Below are 22,191 nucleotides of genomic sequence, written 5' to 3'. Positions count from 1 at the left end.
ATAGGATTATTCAGTTAAATGAGGTTCATTAATTTTCTCAGACTTGAAAAAAGACTTAATATGAAAAATGGTTGTTGTAGGAGCAGAACAAATAGAAATTACCAAGGAGTTAATCCGGGGGGGGGGGGGGGGGGCCACTCACATATATTGGTTGTACGGAGACGTGTCGCTTTGATGACCCCCTTTTTCACACCTAATTTTCAGTTCTTTAGATACTCCAAATGACAAAAGTTCCATTCAGAAGCTGCCTTGCCCCGCTCGCAAGACACCCGTTACGAAATATCTCAGTTCCCTAGCCCTGCCAAAATTGTCCAGCGCGAGCACCGCATGCGAGAGCTGCAGGCACGGCTTCACAACTCCCTCCGCTAGCAGCTCCATGCACCGCTAGCGCCCAAATATACATGCACAGCGTGCACCGTACTTTCTGTTTTTCACACCGCCCGGTATATATTTAGTTCCCAAGAACCTGTATTTTACCCTTGTGGTCAGTTCCTTAGACCCCCATTTCAGAGTTTCATGAGGCACACCCCCATCAAAATATAATTTGAGTGCCCCCCCCCCCCCCGGATTTAATCAAATATGTGTGTGAAGTGATTGCTTCACTTTTCTCACACATTGATTGACTGCAATACTCGCCTACGGACTGCAGAGTATATATTATTACCATTCTAGTCTGCTTAGAAAAAGTTTGGATACTTGTCAATGTCTTAATAACAGTGTAAATAAAAGGGAACTCTAAGAATTATTTGTCCTTTCTCTCATCAGTTTTGGGATGATAATTTTTTTTTTTAAGTGCTTAGATATTTATCATCGTCTTTAATCAGTATACATATAGAAGTGAAAATTTTAAAATAATATTTTCTTGCTCTCTCATCTGTTTTTTTTTCTGACACAGGTCCAGCTCACTGGCATGAGAACTTCCCACAAGCCAGTGGGAAACGCCAATCTCCTATCGATATCAATACTTCAATTACCAGTTATGATAAAGCTCTTGCTGACAGATCGTTGAAGATCAGCTATGACCCTAAACGTACCAAAGAACTCGTCAACAACGGGCATACCTTCAGAGTGGATATTGATGCGTGTGACTATAGTAAGTGAGAGTTTTCTGAAAAAAATGTACATTTTATGAAGACAAAATATCTGGACTTCTTTGTCTAATTTCTTTAGGATCTTCATTGAGAAATGACCAATGTGCACTTTTTTCTATAGGGTACACTTTGTGCTTATAAGCAATGAATAATTGATTTAAATAAACTTTTTAGTAAGTTTTGAAATATGAGGTAGAAACCGAAAGTAAAAGGTGTGAATTGTTATAAGTGCACATTGAACCTGCTTAATTAGGTGCAGTTGATTCTAAAAAAAATTAAGCAAGGGTTTGAAGAGAAGCAGTTGTCAGATAACCCACGTTTGGAATCGATTCATTGTGATTTATGCCCTGTTGTAGGTATAGAGACATCTACCTGATTCAGTATCTTGTAAAGTTAGGTTTTTGTCTCACCTGCATAGCAGAGTGAGACTATAGGCGCCGCTTTTCCGACGGCGACGGCGACGGCGGCGGCGGCGTCAACACCAAATCTTAACCTGAGGTTAAGTTTTTGAAATGACAGCATAACTTAGAAAGTATATGGACCTAGTTCATGAAACTTGGCCATAAGGTTAATCAAGTATTACTGAACATCCTGCCTGAGTTGCATGTCACATGACCAAGGTCAAAGGTCATTTAGGGTCAATGAACTTAGACCATGTTGGGGGAATCAACATCAAAATCTTAACCTAAGGTTAAGTTTTTGAAATGTCATCATAACTTAGAAAATATATGGACCTAGTTCATGAAACTTATACATAAGGTTAATCAAGTATCACTGAACATCCTGCATGAGTTTCACGTCACATGACCAAGGTCAAAGGTCATTTAGGGTCAATGAACTTTGGCCGAATTGGGGGTATCTGTTGAATTACCATCATAACTTTGAAAGTTTATGGATCTGATTCATGAAACTTGGACATAATAGTAATCAAGTATTACTGAACATCCTGTGCAAGTTTCAGGTCACATGATCAAGGTCAAAGGTCATTTAGGGTCAATGAACTTTGGCCAAATTGGGGTATTTGTTGAATTACAGCCATAAATTTGAAAGTGTGTTGGTCTAGTTCATAAAACTTGGACATAAGAGTAATCAAGTATCACTGAACATCCTGTGCGAGTTTCAGGTCACATGATCAAGGTCATGTAAGGTCAAAGAACTTTGGCCACGTTGGGGGTATTTGTTAAATTGCCATCATATCTCTATAAGTGTATTGGTCTAGTTCATAAAACGTGTAAATAAGAGTAACCAAGTATCACTGAACATCTTGTGCGAGTTATAGTAGTTTTCAAAATCAGCACTGCTGCTATATTGAATCGCGTGATGCAGGTGAGACGGCCAGAGGCATTCCACTTGTTTTTTAATTAAGCAGATTTATTTACTTTGAAAAGTAGCTAGAAGACACAATTGATGAAAAAGTAAGCTTCACCATCACTTGACTTCTACTCTCTCTGTGCATGAATAACTATACAGTGTATGTTGTGTTGATTTTTATGTGTGTGTGTGTGTTTGTGTTCTACTATCTATATGCATGGGTTGACCATTCTTATAATCACATTCAATATGAGAAAAGTCAATTTACCATCTTTTCAACCATGAACCAACCAATATTGTTAATTTGATATTTTTATATACAACAAAATATAAAGCCATTGTTGCATGTCTATACTCCATTACATTATCCAATAAATGTTTGTAAAGAATCTAATCACATGTTGACATTGGAAACCAATTATCTTTCCTTTTCCGGGCCTTAATTGATTGGAATTTATGAATAAATAATTTGTTATGACCTTGTGGTGATTAATTGATTCAAGTGGGAAGAGCATCATTGTCAAAGTAATTATCATAATGGGTAAGGTGTTTCTGCTGATTACTTCTACTTTCGGATTGAAAAAGAGGGGATGATTGCTTTCCAGGTCTCCTACGACTTTGCACAGACCAATCAGCACGTCCCAATATGAATACAGTGTGTCCCAGAAAAAAAGGCAACCAGGATGCTCTGCTATTTGTCCACTGTAGGAAAATTATATATTATAGTCACATCATCAAAAGTATTTTGATATCAAATGTGCTTTGAAAAGTTTACAAGTAGATTTGCTAGAAGATTATGAAATTTTAATGTCAAGATCAAGTTGTGCAGAAAAACCTCCAGTAAATACAGATTCACACAAGTGCTTTTCTGTGCAAGTCATTTCTGACAGGTCTCTGTTAGGACTGTTTACTTTGTAATTTGCAATTTGTGAATGGTTCATTAAGTATTTGGTCTCAAATTAAAAAAAGAGATGGGGGTACTTTTTATTAGTAATGGCAAATTTGTTCTAAAACACATTTCAGTATGATATCTGTCTCTAAATACAGGTTTCTTTTTTTCTTGGACACATTGTATAATTCAAAATGTGAAACTCTTGTTTTTTCATTAGTTGAGTTCAGGGATCTTCTCCCTCCTATCAAGTCTTCCTTTCACTTAACTAGCTCTTCTAGGGTCCTCGAGAACTGAGTGGCAAGAGTATGGTGATCAAAACTCTGTACTCTACGTCATCCCTTGAAGTTTATGGCTAGTGATGCAAAGTAGCCGACTGCTCCGTTCATTCCGGAACAAGATCTAGTTTTCCGTAAAGCTATAGGATATTCGGCTTGAGCTAAAATCCCAGGTGTAAGGGGAATCTTAGTCTACTATTTTCGTCGTCACTGCAGATTAGCTAGAGCTAGAAGTGACGGGTTAATTTCCCTGGATCACAATTAGCCAGCTATTTTGATAACATTGGCTGATATATTCCGGGCCCTCAAGGGTATTTCCCAGGGTAATACGTGGTTGCTGTACTGAGCGCAGCAGAGTCTGGAGCGCTTCCAACTCCAAATGTGGGAGAAATCATGTAGCATGAAACATAATAAAGGGAGAATGCAACCCGGATATCTGGCCCGTCTTACAAAGAGTTGCAATTGATCTAATCAACGTCAACTGTGGAAAGCTATATATCCTGGGGCATGTTGCACAAAGAGTTGCGATCGAAAGCAACTCTGGAAATCAAATGCAACTTGATTTTTTACCCAATCAGAAGGAACTTGAAGTTGCATAAAATTAAAGACAACTCTTTCTGCAATGGGTCCAAGGTTATCGTTTTCATCTTGATTGGATTAATGACAATGTTTTGTTAGACCGGGGCCGAGATGTTTTAAGAGCACTAATTTAAAATTTGTTCTCAATCTCCAGAGGGACAATCACTACCTCTAATAGGAACAAGCCATATATTTGAAGAAACACATAAATCACAGATTTTAAAGTCCTAATAAAACCACTAACAGCACTGTGCACAATGATCCTATAACCACATAAAAATTTATACCTAAAATTACACAGGATATAGTGGTTATTAATTTGTTTTCTGATAATTGTGCTCAAATATAATCAGCATATTCAGGGACTTGAAAATATGTCATTCTTTTCATTTTTTTTCCACAACTCTATGCTATGTTCCTACTATACAGTTGTAGCAGTATCTCTGCCACGTTAATACAGTTCCAGCTTATGACATCCTATCAACATGACCAGTGTCCCAATAGGAACATAAATGCTTCCTCAGTGTTATTTTATCAGGTACATATGCTTAAGGAGTAAGATACATGCGTCCTGATGTGATACGGATGAATGATGTCATACAAATCTTCAGAGGCTAATCCAACCAGATCTAAAATGCCAATGAATAGGCATTCACTTTGATCGAAAATAATGCATATTTAAAACAGTGAGAACAGATTTCTGAAAGGTGCCCTGAGAATGTAGCTTGATATAGTGTTGAAATACTCTGTTTCAGTTACTTTTATTCTATTCCAGCTCCTATTACCAAGCCATTCCTCCCGAATCAATGGAGTCGCATCCTACGGTTTCTAAAAAAGTTCATTTTTGGTTTCATCAGTGTGCTAACAAATTTCTTCAGGTGGCTACCAACTTGTTTACCGTCATATAACACACTTACTCAACCTGAACTTAGGCAAGGTAAATAGGTAATTCAGTAAGAAAGGCAATGGTCTTGGATGAGAATGAGAATGATTTCCCAATCTTCTTGGAATGCCCCTGAGCAAACCATCTATCTACAAACTTCTATGACTTGCTTGCTCCACCTTTTTGCTACTTTCCCCCTGCATGCTCCTGCATTGCTTCTTGGTATGGCTTGCCCCCTCGACAAAGGTTTCCTCTTCATTGTCATGATTGTCACGTCCAATAGAGCTCGCTACCCGACAGGATACAACTATGACATTGATGTTAAGTTTGATAGCCTGATCCAATTAGTCTAATTGTCTCTTGGTACTAGATCTGAGCGGGGGTCCATTAGAAGACAACTATCAGCTCGTTCAGTTCCATGCTCATTGGGGAAAGGAAGACAAAGAAGGTGCAGAACATACCATCGATGGCAAACAGTACGCAGCTGAGGTAAGTTCTTAACAGCAAACTAGGTTCGCATTATTATCTGTAAGGTCATTTTTGTCACTAAGACCCCATTTTCACCTACTTTTTTAAACCAGTTAAAGTGGAAACCATTTTAACATGTAATGGAAACCCTTGAAGTGGTCTTGGAAGTGATGTTAAGTGGTCTTCCAATTTCCAAACCAATTTAAGTAGATGCCTTATTCAACTGGTTTAAGCATAGATGAGGATACAACCGTTCTTCGGAAGCGATCTTCACCCGGAAATACAATTGTGTATGTATGTAGGGTGCACTACTAGGTATGTAGACTGTAATGTTTATGCCTATTCAATTTTTGTGAAACATCTAACCCCACTGAGAGCATTCCCATAGCGACAAGACTATTTTACATAAAGTGGTTATGGCAACCAGTTCAGGAGATCGTGATGATGCAAGTGAAGCTATCTTCTTTAGATTTGTAAAGTGGTTTAAGAAAACCACTTAAGCAAAATAGATGAGAGTTGGGTCTAAAAGGCTTTTAAGTTGTATGGTGGGGTAACACATTGACAAAATAGAAGGATGATTTTCAATAAAAGAAAATGTATCGTATTTTACAAGAAAATATAAAAAAAAACATAACCATGTACACAGGCAGCAAGATCCTGAAGTCAAAACTGCTTGAAAAACTAGTAAGTAGGTCAAAGCGTTATGTTGGTGGTTGATTGCAAAAATTTTCTACCAATCAATGAGTGTGTGTGGGCTGAAAAATGGTCATAAAATAAGTCAGATCATGGGATTTATCTTTCCCCTTGAGTTCATTGGTCATTATGTGCAATCACGCATACAAATCAACTCTCTGCTCAATCATTATACTTTGTATAATAGCCCCCTGAACTCCTTATTTCTTTTTAAAAATCTCATAGAGCCTCTGCATGATAAACACCTCATCCTAAAATCTCGATCTACTGTCTATCAATTTGTTTTTCAACCAACCAAACCAATATATAGGATCGCCCGTCTGGCATGAAGAAACTCAACACCTAGCGGACAGTGTGTGCATTTAAATTGAGATGTAGGAGCCTAGGGCAGTTCCTGCATCTCTTGAAAACCCCTTGGATACTTCCTCGTATTAGCCTTGCAATGGTTTATTAATAGAAGTTAAGGACATTGGAAGGAATTGCCATTATCTAATTCTTCATCACTCTCTCATTCACCCACTCAGTGAGTTGGTGATGTAGGGAAGTGGAGTGATTCATAGATATATGAAAATACAGTGGGAAGTCTCGCCTCCCTCCCTGCAAGCATCGATACAAGAAGTCTTGTACGTATGTCTGGCTAATAGTGGAACAAGGACACCATCTCGAGCTGGTCATCGGCATCCAGGACAGACCTTGGTGGCCTTGCAAGAAACCTGCAATCGCTTGCAATCAAACTCTTGGTCCCCAAATTAATCTTAAAAAGTCTTGAAATCAATTGCATACTTGCTATTGAAAGCTGATCTGCTCTGTCAGGGAGAAAGGACAGATGTATTTCCCGACTATAATTTGATCTATCAATCGTGAATTTGCAAGTGATATTTGTAATCAATAAAAAATAGGTTTCTTGCAACCCGTCATGTCTGGACTCAAAAGATTTGTGAAAGTTGTCTCTCTTAAAAAGCAGTAGGCCTACAATATCCCGTACAACCAAACAACTCTCATTTAATATCAAAGGAGATCATACTTTGCACTGTTCTTGAATTATATGTTTTCTGTGTGATCGCTATCATCTCAAGAATAACGATTTCTTGTTTGCCAAGGTAATAAACTATTCATAATATGATTTAAAGTCACATTCAATCAAAGGGCATTCACAATGTCAGCCAGCAACAGTTCTGTTTCAAATAAGTTTTTATAGGGGTGGATCCAGGATTTTCCAAAGAGGGGGGGGGGGAATTTTTGTACAGGAAAATTTTGACAACCCCATTAAAAAAAAGGTCTTCATGTGTATGCATGACATATTCCACTAAAAATACTTTGTGTGCCTCTCGGGGGGGGGGGGGGGGGGGTGGCACTGGCCAGATGTGCCCCCCCCCCCCCACGATCCGCCACTGAGTATGCATATGAATAAACTTAAAACAGATTCACAAGATATCATCCTTTGCAATTCTTAGGTCCAGCCAGCTCCTATATCATTCCCTCTTAATTGTATTAATAATTCCATCTTTCCTTCCTCTCTCTATCTAGATTCACCTTGTTCATTGGAACACCGGACAATTCAAGACCGTCAATGACGCTATCAAATGTGATAAGGGCATCGCTGTGCTTGGATCATTTATTAAGGTAAGATTCTCCGGAGGCTCGTATCCATGAGATTGTAAAGGTCATATGAAGCTCTAGCTAGAGTCTGAGAATTAATCGAAATCCTGCACCTTCCTAGCTCACCTAGCTGTAGAATTGCCTTTGGTAATGAATAAAACAGAAGCTATACTCCTCAGAGTGTTGTTCTGCCATTTTCAGTTATGCTAAAGGTTCAGTAAATGCCAATGATGCCCCTCCAAAAAATTAAAAATAGAAATAGAAATGATAATAATAAATGAAAAATGAATAAATAATATGAATATATAAATGAATGAATGACTAAAATTAATTAAATAAGAAAATAAAAATAGTAATAATATAAATGAAAAATGAATAAATAAAATGAATATAGAAATGAATGAATGAATGACTAAAATTAATTAAAATCAGATATAGAATAAAATGAAATATAAAGATTGATAAATTATGAAAAATTGTTCTTGAATCTTAATTGTGATCAAGCACTTTTGTTTTTTGGATTGTTTACTTACTAGCCAAGTCAATGTTAAACTGAAATTGTTTTCATCACAGGTTTATCTGTGAAGATTTTTATAAATGATTTTTTTTTCATTGAGAGAACAAATTCAATTTTGATACAGCATTTGAATATGGCCTTTGCTGATGAATTTTACAGTTGAATTTCTTCGACATTATTAAACAATTCAAGAATGCTGTTTGGTCAACATACCATAGCCATTGTAAGAAATTTAAATAGGTTTTTCTATATATCCATTCAATGAATTGATGGTGATTCATTTTCTTTCAAGATAATATTCCAGCATGTGGAGAAATATCAGATCATATTTTCTTTTTAAAAAGAATTCTTGATTCTGATATTCATTAACTGCATGTAATATAATCTTCAATTTATTTTGTTAAAAGTTACAGTATAATCTTGTTCAAATTAATTTTGAAGGTTTCCATGGTAGGAGTACAATCTTACCAAAGCTTTGAGTTTGAGTATGTTCTTTATTTTTTGCCTCTCATTATCAAGAAGGAACACATTGTGTACTGTGAAATCTCTTTGTAAAATCTAATTTATTGAGGAAAATAGGTTGCTTCCCTTTCCATTTGTAAATGATATTGATCCGAGATAAGAAGGAAGCAAGGTATATTTTTCTCAGGGTTGGGAATTATCAGTTTACGAAATATAACCTGGTTTTGAACTATTGTGGCTAGGGTCATATGACATGATACATTTGATTCTATCTTGTGGGTGTAATCATGGCGGTTCTACCTCCGTGGTGTAATCCTTTAATGTATTTCCACTTGTGTCATTTCAATATTTTGTATTTTAACAATTATTTTTTCAGGTTGGAAAGCCACATGAAGGTTTTGAAAAGCTGGTGCCTTGCTTGAAGAAGGCTCTTAACAAGGTGAGAATTTGTAATATAATTTAACTCCACATCACGGCAATTTTCAATTCCGTTTTCTACCTCACTCAGTTATTATAATTATCTTGAATACAGTATAAGGGAATCATCAAATGGTGGAGTTACCCCCTCCAATATCATAGCAACATTGCCTGTTCAGCCTCTTTGAAATTACTGTCTAGTGACTATGTACAACTATCGCTATCGCTGGTCCACTTTTTTAGGAAATTTTCACCAATCTGATTTTCTGTCTTCCTTTCAGATCAACTCGGCATCAGTTGTTCTCCCTTTAAACCTGTGATAGGTGAAGAAATTTCCATGAGGGTATAATATCAATATTTTAACTTTAGGATTGCATTCAAGAGTCTGTGAAGAATAATGGCAGTATGGCATTCATATTTTCTAAGTACCTTTTTTGTAGAAAGCTAATATTTCATAGGAGCAATACGATACACTACCAGTGCAATGTATTAAGTCTCCATTGTTTTTTTTTCATTGTGTTTACAGAATTGTACTGCAACTGTGGAGGGAGGATTTGATCCCAGCTGTCTGTTACCAGGTAAAGCGCAATATAAAGTAATTTTACATAGGTTATGTAGATTCGAATCATTGATAGGTCAATACGCCATCACGTGACCATAGCTGCGAGGATTGCATTTGTTATATTCTAGGTTTTGACGTCACCTCAGTGAATATAACTGCGTTGTATTGTCAATTGCATTGTTATATTCACTAAGGTGACGTCACTCGCTGCCTACAAGTTGTGTAATGATGCACGCGCTAGAATTAACGCGTCGATTGCATGAATAACGCGCTTGATTTATTTTCAAAGAAAATTCTATTATGACGTAGATGGATCAGAGCTGTAGCAAGAATTTTGGGTTGGAGCCAGATCATTGATGAATGCAATCTCTGATGGCGAATCCACATAGACTATATAATATAACAAATATTGCCTGGTCTATCGTTTTAATAAATTACATTGCAACTCCCCTTAGCTATATTTTTCATTCGGGAGAAGATTTTCCCTGAGCGCTGCCCGCTTCAGGCAAAATATAATCCCTTGGGAAAAATATAACTCCGTCGGGGAGAGGAAATGTTATATTCAAACTCTAGGTAGGCAATATCTGTATACTATATACTCAAGAAGGATATAACCATATTATGATATAATGATGAAATAATGGAATAAATGAGTATATCATTGCTGTCCAGTGTCGCATAGAATACACAATACTCCATTGATAGTTGTTGTTACAACATTTGCTCCTGCGACAATTGCTCCAGGCTTTATTTTGTCTAAGTTGTAAGGTTAGGGTTGCAATAGGGTTTTGTGTTAGGTTTAAGGTTGGGTATAGTGTTAAATCCAGGCTTGAAATTCGTTATTTGATTAGTGTGTGGAATTTATAGCAGAGCAAATGTCGTGGAATCGTTTAATAGAGCACCTTAACCACTTTCTTGCAGAATTCTAATGTTTCAAAACTTTATACAAAGCATGATCACACCCTACCCCTAAACTGCAAACCCAAATTAAAACCAGATTCAAATTTGACCTTAACTCTTTCACATGTTTCAAGAATTTAATCCTTGGCCACATTATTGGTCAGAAAATTAACACCAGATACTGACCTAGTCTAGAATTGCGACACATTGGTAATGAGAGGTTTATGTTGGGAACCAATAGGATCAGGAAGAGGATTATTATGTAAAGCTATCGCAATATTCAGCGAAAAAATTGTTAATTAATTGCTTCCTTTTATTGCACCAATTGGCAGCGGTGCCAAGTGAGAGGTTAGCTAATCGAGTTTAACGTAATTGTTCAGCGAGAAAATGTGCTAGTACAGAATGTAAGATGGAAGCCCTTTCAACACCGAACAATCACTGCTTGAAGGGATAATGTTATTAAGAAGTTGTAAGCTTTTGAATTCTTTTCATGGTATTCAAAATATAGAAAGAAATGAGGATTGCCTTTCAGATAACCTCATCCGATATTTATACCAGGGTTTCCAAATGCTTACTACAATTTTTAATCCCCAATTTTAAGTTGTAAATAAACACCTCATCCTGATCACTCTAACAGATATTCCTTCACAGTTTTCAAATCTGAATTCTGTCTTTAACCACAAATGAATCAGAGAGATCAAGTTTTCATCAGGGCGTATTTCCTAAAAGCATTATATTTAAATAGACGCCTCAGAATCAACCCTTATGAACTTGACTCGCAGTCACTTGTCGAGATCTTTTCATTTAAAAAAAAACCCGGACTTAAACTGACTTTAGCTCTCAACATGGAAGGGGAAATTACTGCTCTATTTTGATTTATGTGCCTTTAGTAGTGCCAATTGGTGAATTTGGCATACATTAAAGCATTGAAATTTTCCCCAATATGGCCTTGGATCAGATTTGTCTAGAAACGGGTGATTAAGATATTAAAAATGAACAAAAATTGCAAGGAATAAAGGACGAACTAGCCCACTGAATGTCGCACGTCCTTTTTGTGAAAATCCAACTGTACTATTTTTGAGTGAATCATTGAGTAATAGGCCTACAAAGAAAACTAATTTGATTACTACTTTTTTTGATGTCATTGTAAACAGGATTGTAGATTTTTCAAATTAATGAAAAGCCATCATCTAACCACATGTTTTTCTTCTGCTTGGTTGATTTAGTAGCTAATATGCAGTTTGGTGCAAGAATACACAATTTGTTTTGATACCTGTATTATTCCCTTTTAATATAAACACTCCTGTAAAACAATTTAATGTTTTTACATGTATGGTTGAAATAGAAAGCTGGCCCATTTTGTGTAATTATATTCATTTTGTGTCTGAGAGACATTCACACTCTTTAGCAAATACAAAACACAAGAAAATTAATGTTTAATCAGGTTGATGAGGCCGTTTTCCGACATTTGTTTGATCCACCTGTTGTTAGCTACCTAATCATTTAAAACAAACAGTGTGTTGATAGAAATTTAAAAGCATATATATGTGCAAATATGGCACACAAAGGGGGCTGTTATCGTACTCCTCAGAGCTATGGCACCATTTTGATCAATGTTTGAATTAGAATTAGGTCATACCTTTTTTTTTCAGACTTTATAGATTTTTATACACTGAGCACAGTCTGATACACAAGATCAGTACAACTTTGGGTCCCATTTCAACAAGCTTTTTGACCGATCATATGATTGATCTTTACATAGGCATAGTAACATAGTTATATTATAAATACTCTTATTATTATTACATGTTTCTGTAAATTGTGGTCATTGTAATCACTCAAAAAAAGTACTATGATCAATGGGGTCCAGATCAAATCCATTTGACATGAGAAGTTTAAAATATAACAAACGGCAATCCGATGCAATGGTGCATGAAGAAATGAAAGGGAAAATATCTTACAAGATCGTACACGATTAGATCTCTGACTTGTAACAAATTATAAAGGATCACAATTGATTTAATATACAGTGCGTATCAAAAAAAAGTTTACACTTAGCAAAAATCCTGTAAAATTATATGTTTGTAATATCCTGAAGATTTTTCCACATTTTAATATTGGTACAGATCCACTTAAGCAAATGACGATATAACTGTCGAAAAATATTTCCGCTTGAGTGAGCACCACTTACTTTTGAAAAGTTAGTGAAAAATGATTTGCGCAGAACTCTGAAATAGTTATGCGAATAAAAGTAGACCTTAATCATGAAGAACACAAGGAATTTAGCTAGTAAAATTTATTTGATGATATGTTTTACCTTTTTTAACTTGTTTCCTTGCCAAAAACACTTCAAAGAGTGCATTGCGCCCCACCCCACTCCCCCACACACCGAGGCCATCATGACGATATTTGCTTTACACAGAGCTGTGAATTACATGAAATGGCTTAGGCTTCATTTTCATTTTGTTGATTATTTTCAAGCTTGGGAAAAGTGTGGAGAAACAAGTATTAAATGAAAAATGAAATGTAAACCCACTTTAAATGATACAAACTTAGTGAAAAAATGCTGGAGATGTCTGATATAAACTTTTCAGTTATGTCATCAGATCCAGCTGGCACAAAAAGGGTAAAGGTTGTGCTTACTAAGTGTTGAAATTTCAATTTGGGTGGCAAAATTGTTACAGATAGCTTGTATATATCCGTTTAGTTTCAATTGACTAAAAGTGCAAGGGAAATGGATGAGAAATGTTTCGCAGGGTAAATTTGATTTCGCCCTTTCCCCTTCACAAAGCGTGAAAACTGGCATTTCTGCGCAAATAGATTTCTGCTAGCTTTACAAAAATGGACAGTGCTCACTCAAGTGTAACATTCTGTCAAAACTTTTACTTGCATTAGATAGATGAGACCCAAACCCAAGATTATATGTGAAAAAATTACCCACATGTTGTATATTTTTTAATTCCCAGGGCTTTTTCAAAGTGTAAACTTTTTTTGATACGCACTGTAGTGTCATATTTATAGCTCATGATATAGTTACAATCAGTATCAATTGTAAAACCAAATATATTGTTTATCACTGATCAGGGCCCCATGACATATAGCTTAGTGATCGATCGTGGGTTTGATTTCTACGATTGACCGCATTGATTTTTTTTGTGTGTGTGATAAAGGATTATAATTGATTTCATACACTGTCATATTTATAGTTCATGATAAGAGTTACAATTGGTATCAATTGTAAAACCAAATATGTTTATCACTGATCTGGGCTCCATGACATAAAGCTTTAGTGGGGATGATTTCAGTGATTGATCGCATTGATTATTGTGTATGATAAGTCATAAAAGTTAGCACCATGAGCTATATGTTACATTGCCCATGAATATCTTTTCATCTCGTTTGATAGGGTGTTTAGTTTATTTCAAGACTTATCTAAAATATGTTGTTCCTACTTTTTTAATGTTGGTGAAATCTACAATACAATCTTTCTATAATTCGTTGATTCTCTACGACAGAAAATAAAAAGGATTACTGGACGTATGAGGGCTCCCTCACCACACCACCTTGCTACGAGAGTGTCACTTTCATTCTCTTCAGAAACCCCATAGAAGTCTCGGAACAGCAGGTGAGAAACAAACTCTTCTATTTCAGTGAATTGAGGTTTCCATCTTCTTTGTACTGGATAGAGTTGATGAATACTTCCTAGTGATATTTGTTGCTTGCCTGTAAGATGTTATTTTTGGTTTTCTTTTTGTTGAATGAGATATGCCAAATAGTTTCTTTTATTTAGATTTCTGTAAAAAGAAATCAATACATTGTCCAGTATCACTGCAGCACAATCAGACCTGCCAACCAGTACATTTTAGCCGTATTTAGTACGTTTTTGCAACCAAAATACGGCAGTACGTTTTTCTTTGAAAAATACGTTTTAAAAAAAAAAAAAAAAAAAAAAAAAAAAAAAAAAAAAAAAAAAAATCGTTTTTTTTTCTTCTTTTTTTAACTAAATCGTAATTTATTGAGAAAAATAATCTCTATATGTCTCTATTTCATAAAACGTGCACAAATATGGTTATTAGATCAATGTAATTTCAGGTAACTTTTTTTTTTTTTCAATCATTTTGTTCAAACCAGGGTGAAGATATACACATGTTTTAATGTTTTTTTTTTCATCTGCAAGAGCAGTGCGCATTTTAGCTTGCATGCAGCTTGAGCGCCGCGATGAGCGAGTGCGCCAAGCATTTTATTATGAAATACACTTTTTGGGGAAAAATACAGTTTTTTTTATCACAGAATACAGTTTTTCATTCCCAGAGGTTGGCAGGTCTGCACAATAGAATTGTGAATATTTGAATTTACTCCTAACAAGATTGATAGATTTGCTATGATGGAACTAAAGTGAGATGACCTGGATTTTAATCTGAACATATTCAGGAATCTATAAAGTTTTAAACAATATATATATATATATATATATATTATATATGTTGGTTGATATTTGGATTAATGGTCACTTCTAAGCAATCCTATTGAAATGTATGCAGTATACTCTTTAATAGGGACATTCGTGCATGTATATTTTGGTGTACCCTTGAAAATATACAAATGAATGGGGTGGAGATGACAAGGCTTGTCATGGGAGATGAGTTGTATTGGCAAATTTGCAGGGTTTTTTTCAGTTCATCAAAAACTCAAATTAGTAAAATTTAATGTTTTTGACAAAAATTTTGCTGTCATATGTTGCATATCAGGTGCATTTCCTTTTTTTTTTTTTTTTTTTTTGGGGGGGGGGGGGGTAAATTCCAATGGTGCTTGAAAGTCTGACTACTTCAAAGAATTGTCATGTGGCCACTAGTATGATCACTTTCAATTGTTTTTTTTTTTTACAGCAAACAGCTAGGTGAGGGGGGGGGGGCTGTATTTTGTTTCTGAACAAATATACCCAGTTGCAAATATGAATCTTGTGGTGATGAAGTGGTCATTCAAATAGTCAATCATAGAAGAGAATGAGGGATTCCTAATTTCCTGTCAAAATAAACTGCCCTCAATTATTCTTTTATTAAATATACTGGTATCACCTCTGCTATCTCTATCTCTAGGATATTGAGGGGTTTTAAATTTACATCTGGATCTTTATATGATACAACCAGCATATGTTACAAGAAGGGTGCCCATTACTTGCTTTTCAGAAAATTATATTGGAAATTATGTATTCCTCAACTCCCATTTATCTTGGAATGCATATATACATGTAGGTCAGAATTTGAGTGTAATGGCATCTTGAAGATGAAATAATTAATTGGGGGGGGGGGGGGAGAAAAGGATGAAAAACAGAATAGGTAAAAGTTGAAAGAAATTGGATAACAAATAATGAAGTTTTTGAAATTTGATAAATGTTTGATTAAATCTTGAATTTTCAAGTCAGTGAGTAGGTGGTGACAAATTTGTATAGACAAATATCAAATTTGTTGTGTTTTTGTCCCCACCCTTCATCACAACAATGACCCCACATATGCATGATACTAGTCTACTGTGGGCAAGCAAATACCTGTGTAAATCACTTGATAACAAACTCACAGTATGAAATGTCAGATTTTCATTTTTTTAAATGAATTTTCAGTTTGGTCACAATCAAATGTGTTACTATACACTCTGGAAATTGTTATATCAACAAAAACAACACATTTTCAAAATTTCTATAAAAAAAGAGAAATATTAGTTGGTGAGATCACTGCCTCCCCATTTGTGCCTTGACTATATTATGTATATCATTTTATGATAAAAAATGTAACATTGAATTTGTATGACCTTCATATTTGTATATAATAAGTTTTGTACCTGCTTAGATTTCTCTGTTTATTCCAATTAACTTGATGATCATATTAACCTTTAATTTTCTGTTGTTTTGCATATTTTATGTTATTAGTTTATTTTATGCCTTTACCTTTGGACCGTGGTACTTGTATTCTGAACACTGGCATATTGCAAGAATTTTTTTCTAAACTGTTATACTATCATTGACTGCAGATGGCAGTATTTCATTCTAACCAAAATGGTCCATTGATATTTTTTTGTCTTTTATCTTGTATTTTTTCACCAGATGATTCTGCTTTATTGACATTTATTTTCTTTTTCATATATCTTAAATTTTGAAGAAATGAAGATGTTGGTTTGCAATTTTCAATGAAATACACAAGTTGCTGTGTGAAGACACTTAGCATTTGATACAAAAAGTTTTTATCCTTTAGTTATTTGACCAAACCAAGGAATCAATTTTATTTTGTCTCCCTGTTAGATCTTGTAAATATTTCAGCGTCTAATATATTCATCAGTTATATCGGACAAAAGGGTACTTATTATTAATGATATTTTGTTTAGAATCTTTCTCTTCCCAGCATATATTACAAATATAAGAGTCCAGATGGTGCTGTTTTATGGAACCAAGAATTATTTCTTTCTTTTTATTTTTTATTTTGTAATCTGTCAGTTTCCACAAGACCAGATGGTGTTTTCTCACTAGCGTACCTACGGGGGGGGGGGGGGGGGGGGGGGGGGGGGGGGGGGGGGGGGCAGAGTTGGCAGTCTGCCCCCCCCCCCTGACGAGCCACAACCCATGCAAAGGACGTATCCCTGCCCCCCCTGACGAGCTTGAAGACCCTTTTTTTTTTTTTTTTTTTTTTTTTTTTTTTTTGCTTGTCAAATTTTTTTCTGGTACGAAATCCTTCATTTGTGATTGAAGACCTTTTTTTTTTTTTTTTTGCTTGTCAAATTTTTTGGCAGACGGTTTTGCCCCCCCTGTGAAAAATCCCAGGTACGCCACTGTGTTCTCTCATTACTAGTCTTTCTACATGTTATTATCTATTTTCTGAATCTTAAAAGTAGTTCTACATGGAATCTTTTCAAGTTGGCTTTGTCAGGACAAAAAGACATGAAACCAGCAAGGATCTAATTCTCTCCTTGACAAGATGGAGGATCTCATTTTCTTGATTCTGTGTCTTTACTGGCTACATGTATGCTATGACTAAACAGTGGACTTTAAAATGTGTCTTCTCATATTCTTGCCTTATCCTCTAACTTTGTTGAATTTTTCTTTCTAGTTTCATATTTATTTTCTTGGGTTCTTGTATTGGATAATCTTATCTTCGTTGAGCAATTTTGTAGATCACAAATTTCTGAAACTATAGATTGCGCTGTTTCTTTCAAATCAAATAATTTGATTAACCGTCTTTTTCTTTCATTCTGGTAATCTTTCAGCTTCAAGTACTTCGTGAGCTACAAGATCATTGTGACGGCGAGACTCCAGAGGGCCCAGGTAAACTGGTCAATAACTACCGTCCACTCTGTGATCTCAATGGACGAGTCGTCAGGGCTACCTTCCAACAGTAGATACAGTGGAGGTATATCCTGATGGAACTGTATAGGGCACACATTAGTAATTAAGACTCCCATTTACTCACATGTCAAATCTAAGCTCATTAAAAAATCATTAAAAATCAATCTTCTGTATTTACCAAGATTTACAGTACAACAGAAATGAACTACTTAATCAGGTACTTGTCCAGCTCAAACAAAAATGATATAACCTGAAACAAGACTAACAATAATTTGGGTCAATTCAAAGCAAGAAAAACCATAACTGCTTTGCTCACAATAATAAATGAAATATAATACAAAAATACAGCCTAGCTTCTTCAAAGGCCCAATTATGAAAGGGTATGAATATGAAATTGATTTTATCATTTATAATTTGATATACAATCATTTTGTCTAATTTCAATGAATTATTTCACTAAATAAAGTCATGTGATCTTTCCTTGCGCCTGTCCAGAATGCATTGCGTGTGGAAGAAATATTAATGTGTGCCCTATATGGCGTTATACTTTCACTGATCTTACAGATGAAACCCTTCGTATTACCTTTCTTACTTTTATGGTGGTACATTTTGTGTTTGTTTTCTTTCTCATATATGGGGCATAATGCATGCTATTACATTCTGAAAAGAGATAAAATCTCAGATGCATAATTCCTTTGCTTGAGTTTGTTTTCTTTAAGTTTGTAAATTTAGGGGTTTATGTTGCCATTTAATCTCAAATATGATAAGGGATAAACTTTAGTAATTATTATTTCATTTCAGTAACAGAAGAAATTTATTTAAGTGAATAGGTGCTTTGCCTTGATTTGTGATTTAGATAACCAAATCAAGAGAAGGTATTTAGATTTGTATTTTCCCCTTAATCTAGAACAAAATTTATGTGCAATTTTTAGGTTATGTTGAAATAATTGATTAATCTGAATAAATATTAATGGTTGAGAATGAAACAATAGAAAATTAGAGCTTGGCTAATGGTGCTTTACTAATTATATATGGATCCTTTCTTGTACTTAGTCACATAAACCATCACTGTCTTCCCTTTGCACCTTGTATTAGTGCACAATAGCAAAGATTATAAATATATGAGAGAATATAAAACTTGCAGTTTTGATATGACACAATACGAAGTTTTGTCTCATTTACCTCTCAGATGTGTCAACTCTACCATGCAATAAAACCCCAGAAACCTTGCTCAATTTAGTCAAGTCAAAGATATTAATTGTTGTTGATTGAAAAGTGATCATGAAATTATAAAGTAATATTGGTGTTTAGATCGGAAGGTGTTTTATTTCTATAATAATGTATGCATTTATTGTTGAAGTGATTTGTTGTAATAATAATATATTGTATGCATTTATTGTTGAAGTGATTGGGTGTATAAATGAAATGTATATGCAAACAGATGAGTAGTTTATTTATTTATAGATGGATATTTTCTTATGATAAGTATAGAATTAATGTATGAAACTTGCTGTTGTTGCCACTTTATAGCACCGGGAGTCCCAGCTACAGAGAGAAAAGATTCTAATAAGACTTTCTGAAAAATTACAGAGTGAGGTTATATCGCTGTATCTGTATGTATATTCAATATTGACAATCATTGTAGTACATAATAGGTATGCACTTGAAATCTTATATCACAATATGCTTTTGTATGTAAACCATGTATTTCAAACTTAAAATATTGGGCAAGCAATCTATACTTTGTTCATTAATGAATGATCGATCACAGTCAGATTTATCAATAGATTTGGCAGATTGAGTACATAAAGATTAATATTCCATTTTTGTTGATCTCACATATATCTATATTCATTTACATTTTGACCAGTATGGTTTTGTTTCAAATGAAATATTCTAATATTAATTCAATTTTCAATGCTGCTTACCAATAATACAAAACAAATATATTCAGTGCAAATTATAAATTATTCATATTATTTATCATATTTCAAATAATTATGTATATAATTTGCTACTGGTTCTTGATCATGCCGATAAATTTGAAAGTGAAATTCTTTATTGGAAAAGAATGATTTTCATATAGTGTTTAATCAGAGACTGCATTTACATTGAGAAGTTAGATATGTATATTTTGTACTAAATCATATTATATATTATCAATTTTCAAACCAAAATATATGAATTTAAGATTATGCTTTGTTTAACATTATGGCAGATATAATAATAAGTCTTAAAATATAGGTGCTATATTTCCTTAGTTGAAATGATCGGTTTGATTAAGCCATCATACATAATACCCTTTGAATATCTGATCAATGTGTTCTAATGATTGAATTTGGTATGAAGTACCAGCTGGAAATAATGAAAATACTCGAAGCATTTTTGTTTTTGTATCAGATTCTAACAATCATGTCAAACACCATATTGATGACCTTTTAGTGACACAACGTTTGCTCCTGCGGCAATTGCTACGGTCTTAATATCTCAGAGGGCATAGGGTTAGAGTTAGGATTGTAATAGAGTTTTTGGTTCAGAATAATGTAAAGATAAGGATAAGAGTTTATTTAGTTTTGGAGGTTAGGTTTTCATGTTTGGTTAACGTGCAGATTTTTCCATTGGAGCAATTGTTGTCGGAGCAGATGTCATTGAAGCGACCTTTAAAACTGAGATACATGATTTCATAATGCCACTGAATCAATGTGTGGTTCAGTAATGCAAAGGTACATTTGACATCAATCATTGATTATGGGTAGTTTACTTGATATCCATCCAAGTTATTATTATTACAAATTATGATTAATTTAAGGAGGTGTTTCACAAAGAGTTAAGTGTGACTTATGGGGTGTTGCAAGAAACTTGCGATCAATTGCAAGTCTTTTGTGGGCCCTGAATCAATCATATATCTTGCAATTAATTACAAATTTGTAATTGATTGCTAATCTACTCTTTGAAACAAGGAGTGCAATCTGATTTGCTACAGTCAAAAGTGATCAATCAATTGTAAAATTGCAACAGAATATTTGACATTGATTGCAAATATTTTCTTGCAATATCCCTTAGGGTCATGTTTAAACACCAACGCGCATATGATATTTAATGTACGATATGATTTGAGGATACACAGTAGTTGTGCTCCCCGTGTGCAAGACCTGACCAATGCGCTATGTGTTATTATGCCGCCGGCAACTTAAAGTTAAGTGTGACTCTAAGTCACTCTTAAATCTCTGTGAAACACCTCCAATGACTTATAAAAGCAAACTTAACTTACATGGTAGAAAGGCATTATAACAAGGTAATATCCCTCTTTGAACTAGGTAATTAAATTATATATCCAAGGCTGAATGTATGAAAGACAAGCAAAATATTTAAAGTGGATAACATTGATGGTATATTGTATCCAGGGTAAAATAAAGGTACACTTTGGTATGATACTAGACTAGATATGATATATCTATGGTTTACTTTTATTTGATTTTTTTCAGAATTGACAGGTCCATATTTGTATCAAGCTGCTTGGTTTGATTGTAAGGATTTGTAATGACAGAATATTTAAATATTCATTTTATAGTGCAATTGTCCAGTTATAGACATTCCTTTCATCTCGGGAGCTTGTTAACAGACTTATTATTGGATCATGCTGTAATGGTAAAAGTGCTGGAACCCTTGTATTTATTTGCATATTATATGTATAATAGAGTTGTATAATGGATATGCACAAATGCAATCAAACATGTGGCGACTCTGAATTTCAGTATGTTGAAGGAATTTCAAGAGAGAATCTAGGGACAATACATAAGAATAAAAGAAAAAAAACATACATTGTGGTTTCTTGTTGAATTTATTCTTGGCATTGAAATGAGTAATATGAGAGAGATAGAAAGAGGGGTGAATGGGGAGGAAGGAAGATGGGAGAGAAATAAAGGAACGCGAGGGAGAGAGAGTGTGTGTAATATTTACTTTTTCACATAACTGTCTCATCTTTGAATATATAGGAATATCCCCCCCCCCCACACATATAATTCCATAACAACTTTGTTGATACCCAGGAATATAATGGACAGGTCTGGGGCCCGTTGCAGAAAGAGAAGGCATAAGATAATTAATCATAATAGGTCTAGTCAAATCATGAAGTATCTCACAACCGGATCTGATGCAAGTTGTTTCCAATCGTCTCTTTATGATAGATGCAATTGGGGGTGCATGGGGGGG

At 34.7% G+C, this 22,191-nt stretch overlaps 1 protein-coding gene across 1 annotated transcript; it reads left to right on the top strand.

The window, feature by feature from the left end:
* Positions 1-885: 885 nt before the first annotated feature.
* Positions 886-21,799, top strand: LOC129254514 (carbonic anhydrase 2-like; the record flags this gene model as incomplete). The annotated part of the gene is made up of 7 exons (XM_054892978.2): positions 886-1,093; positions 5,402-5,520; positions 7,720-7,815; positions 9,147-9,209; positions 9,714-9,765; positions 14,165-14,274; positions 17,901-21,799. Coding segments are annotated over 7 exons (780 nt in total), but the record flags the coding sequence as incomplete, so codon positions are not given.
* Positions 21,800-22,191: the final 392 nt, after the last annotated feature.

The sequence above is a fragment of the Lytechinus pictus genome, chromosome 2 (genome assembly GCF_037042905.1).
Source record: "Lytechinus pictus isolate F3 Inbred chromosome 2, Lp3.0, whole genome shotgun sequence".
NCBI lineage: Eukaryota > Metazoa > Echinodermata > Echinoidea > Temnopleuroida > Toxopneustidae > Lytechinus > Lytechinus pictus.
This window is presented reverse-complemented; position numbering and strand designations above follow the sequence as displayed.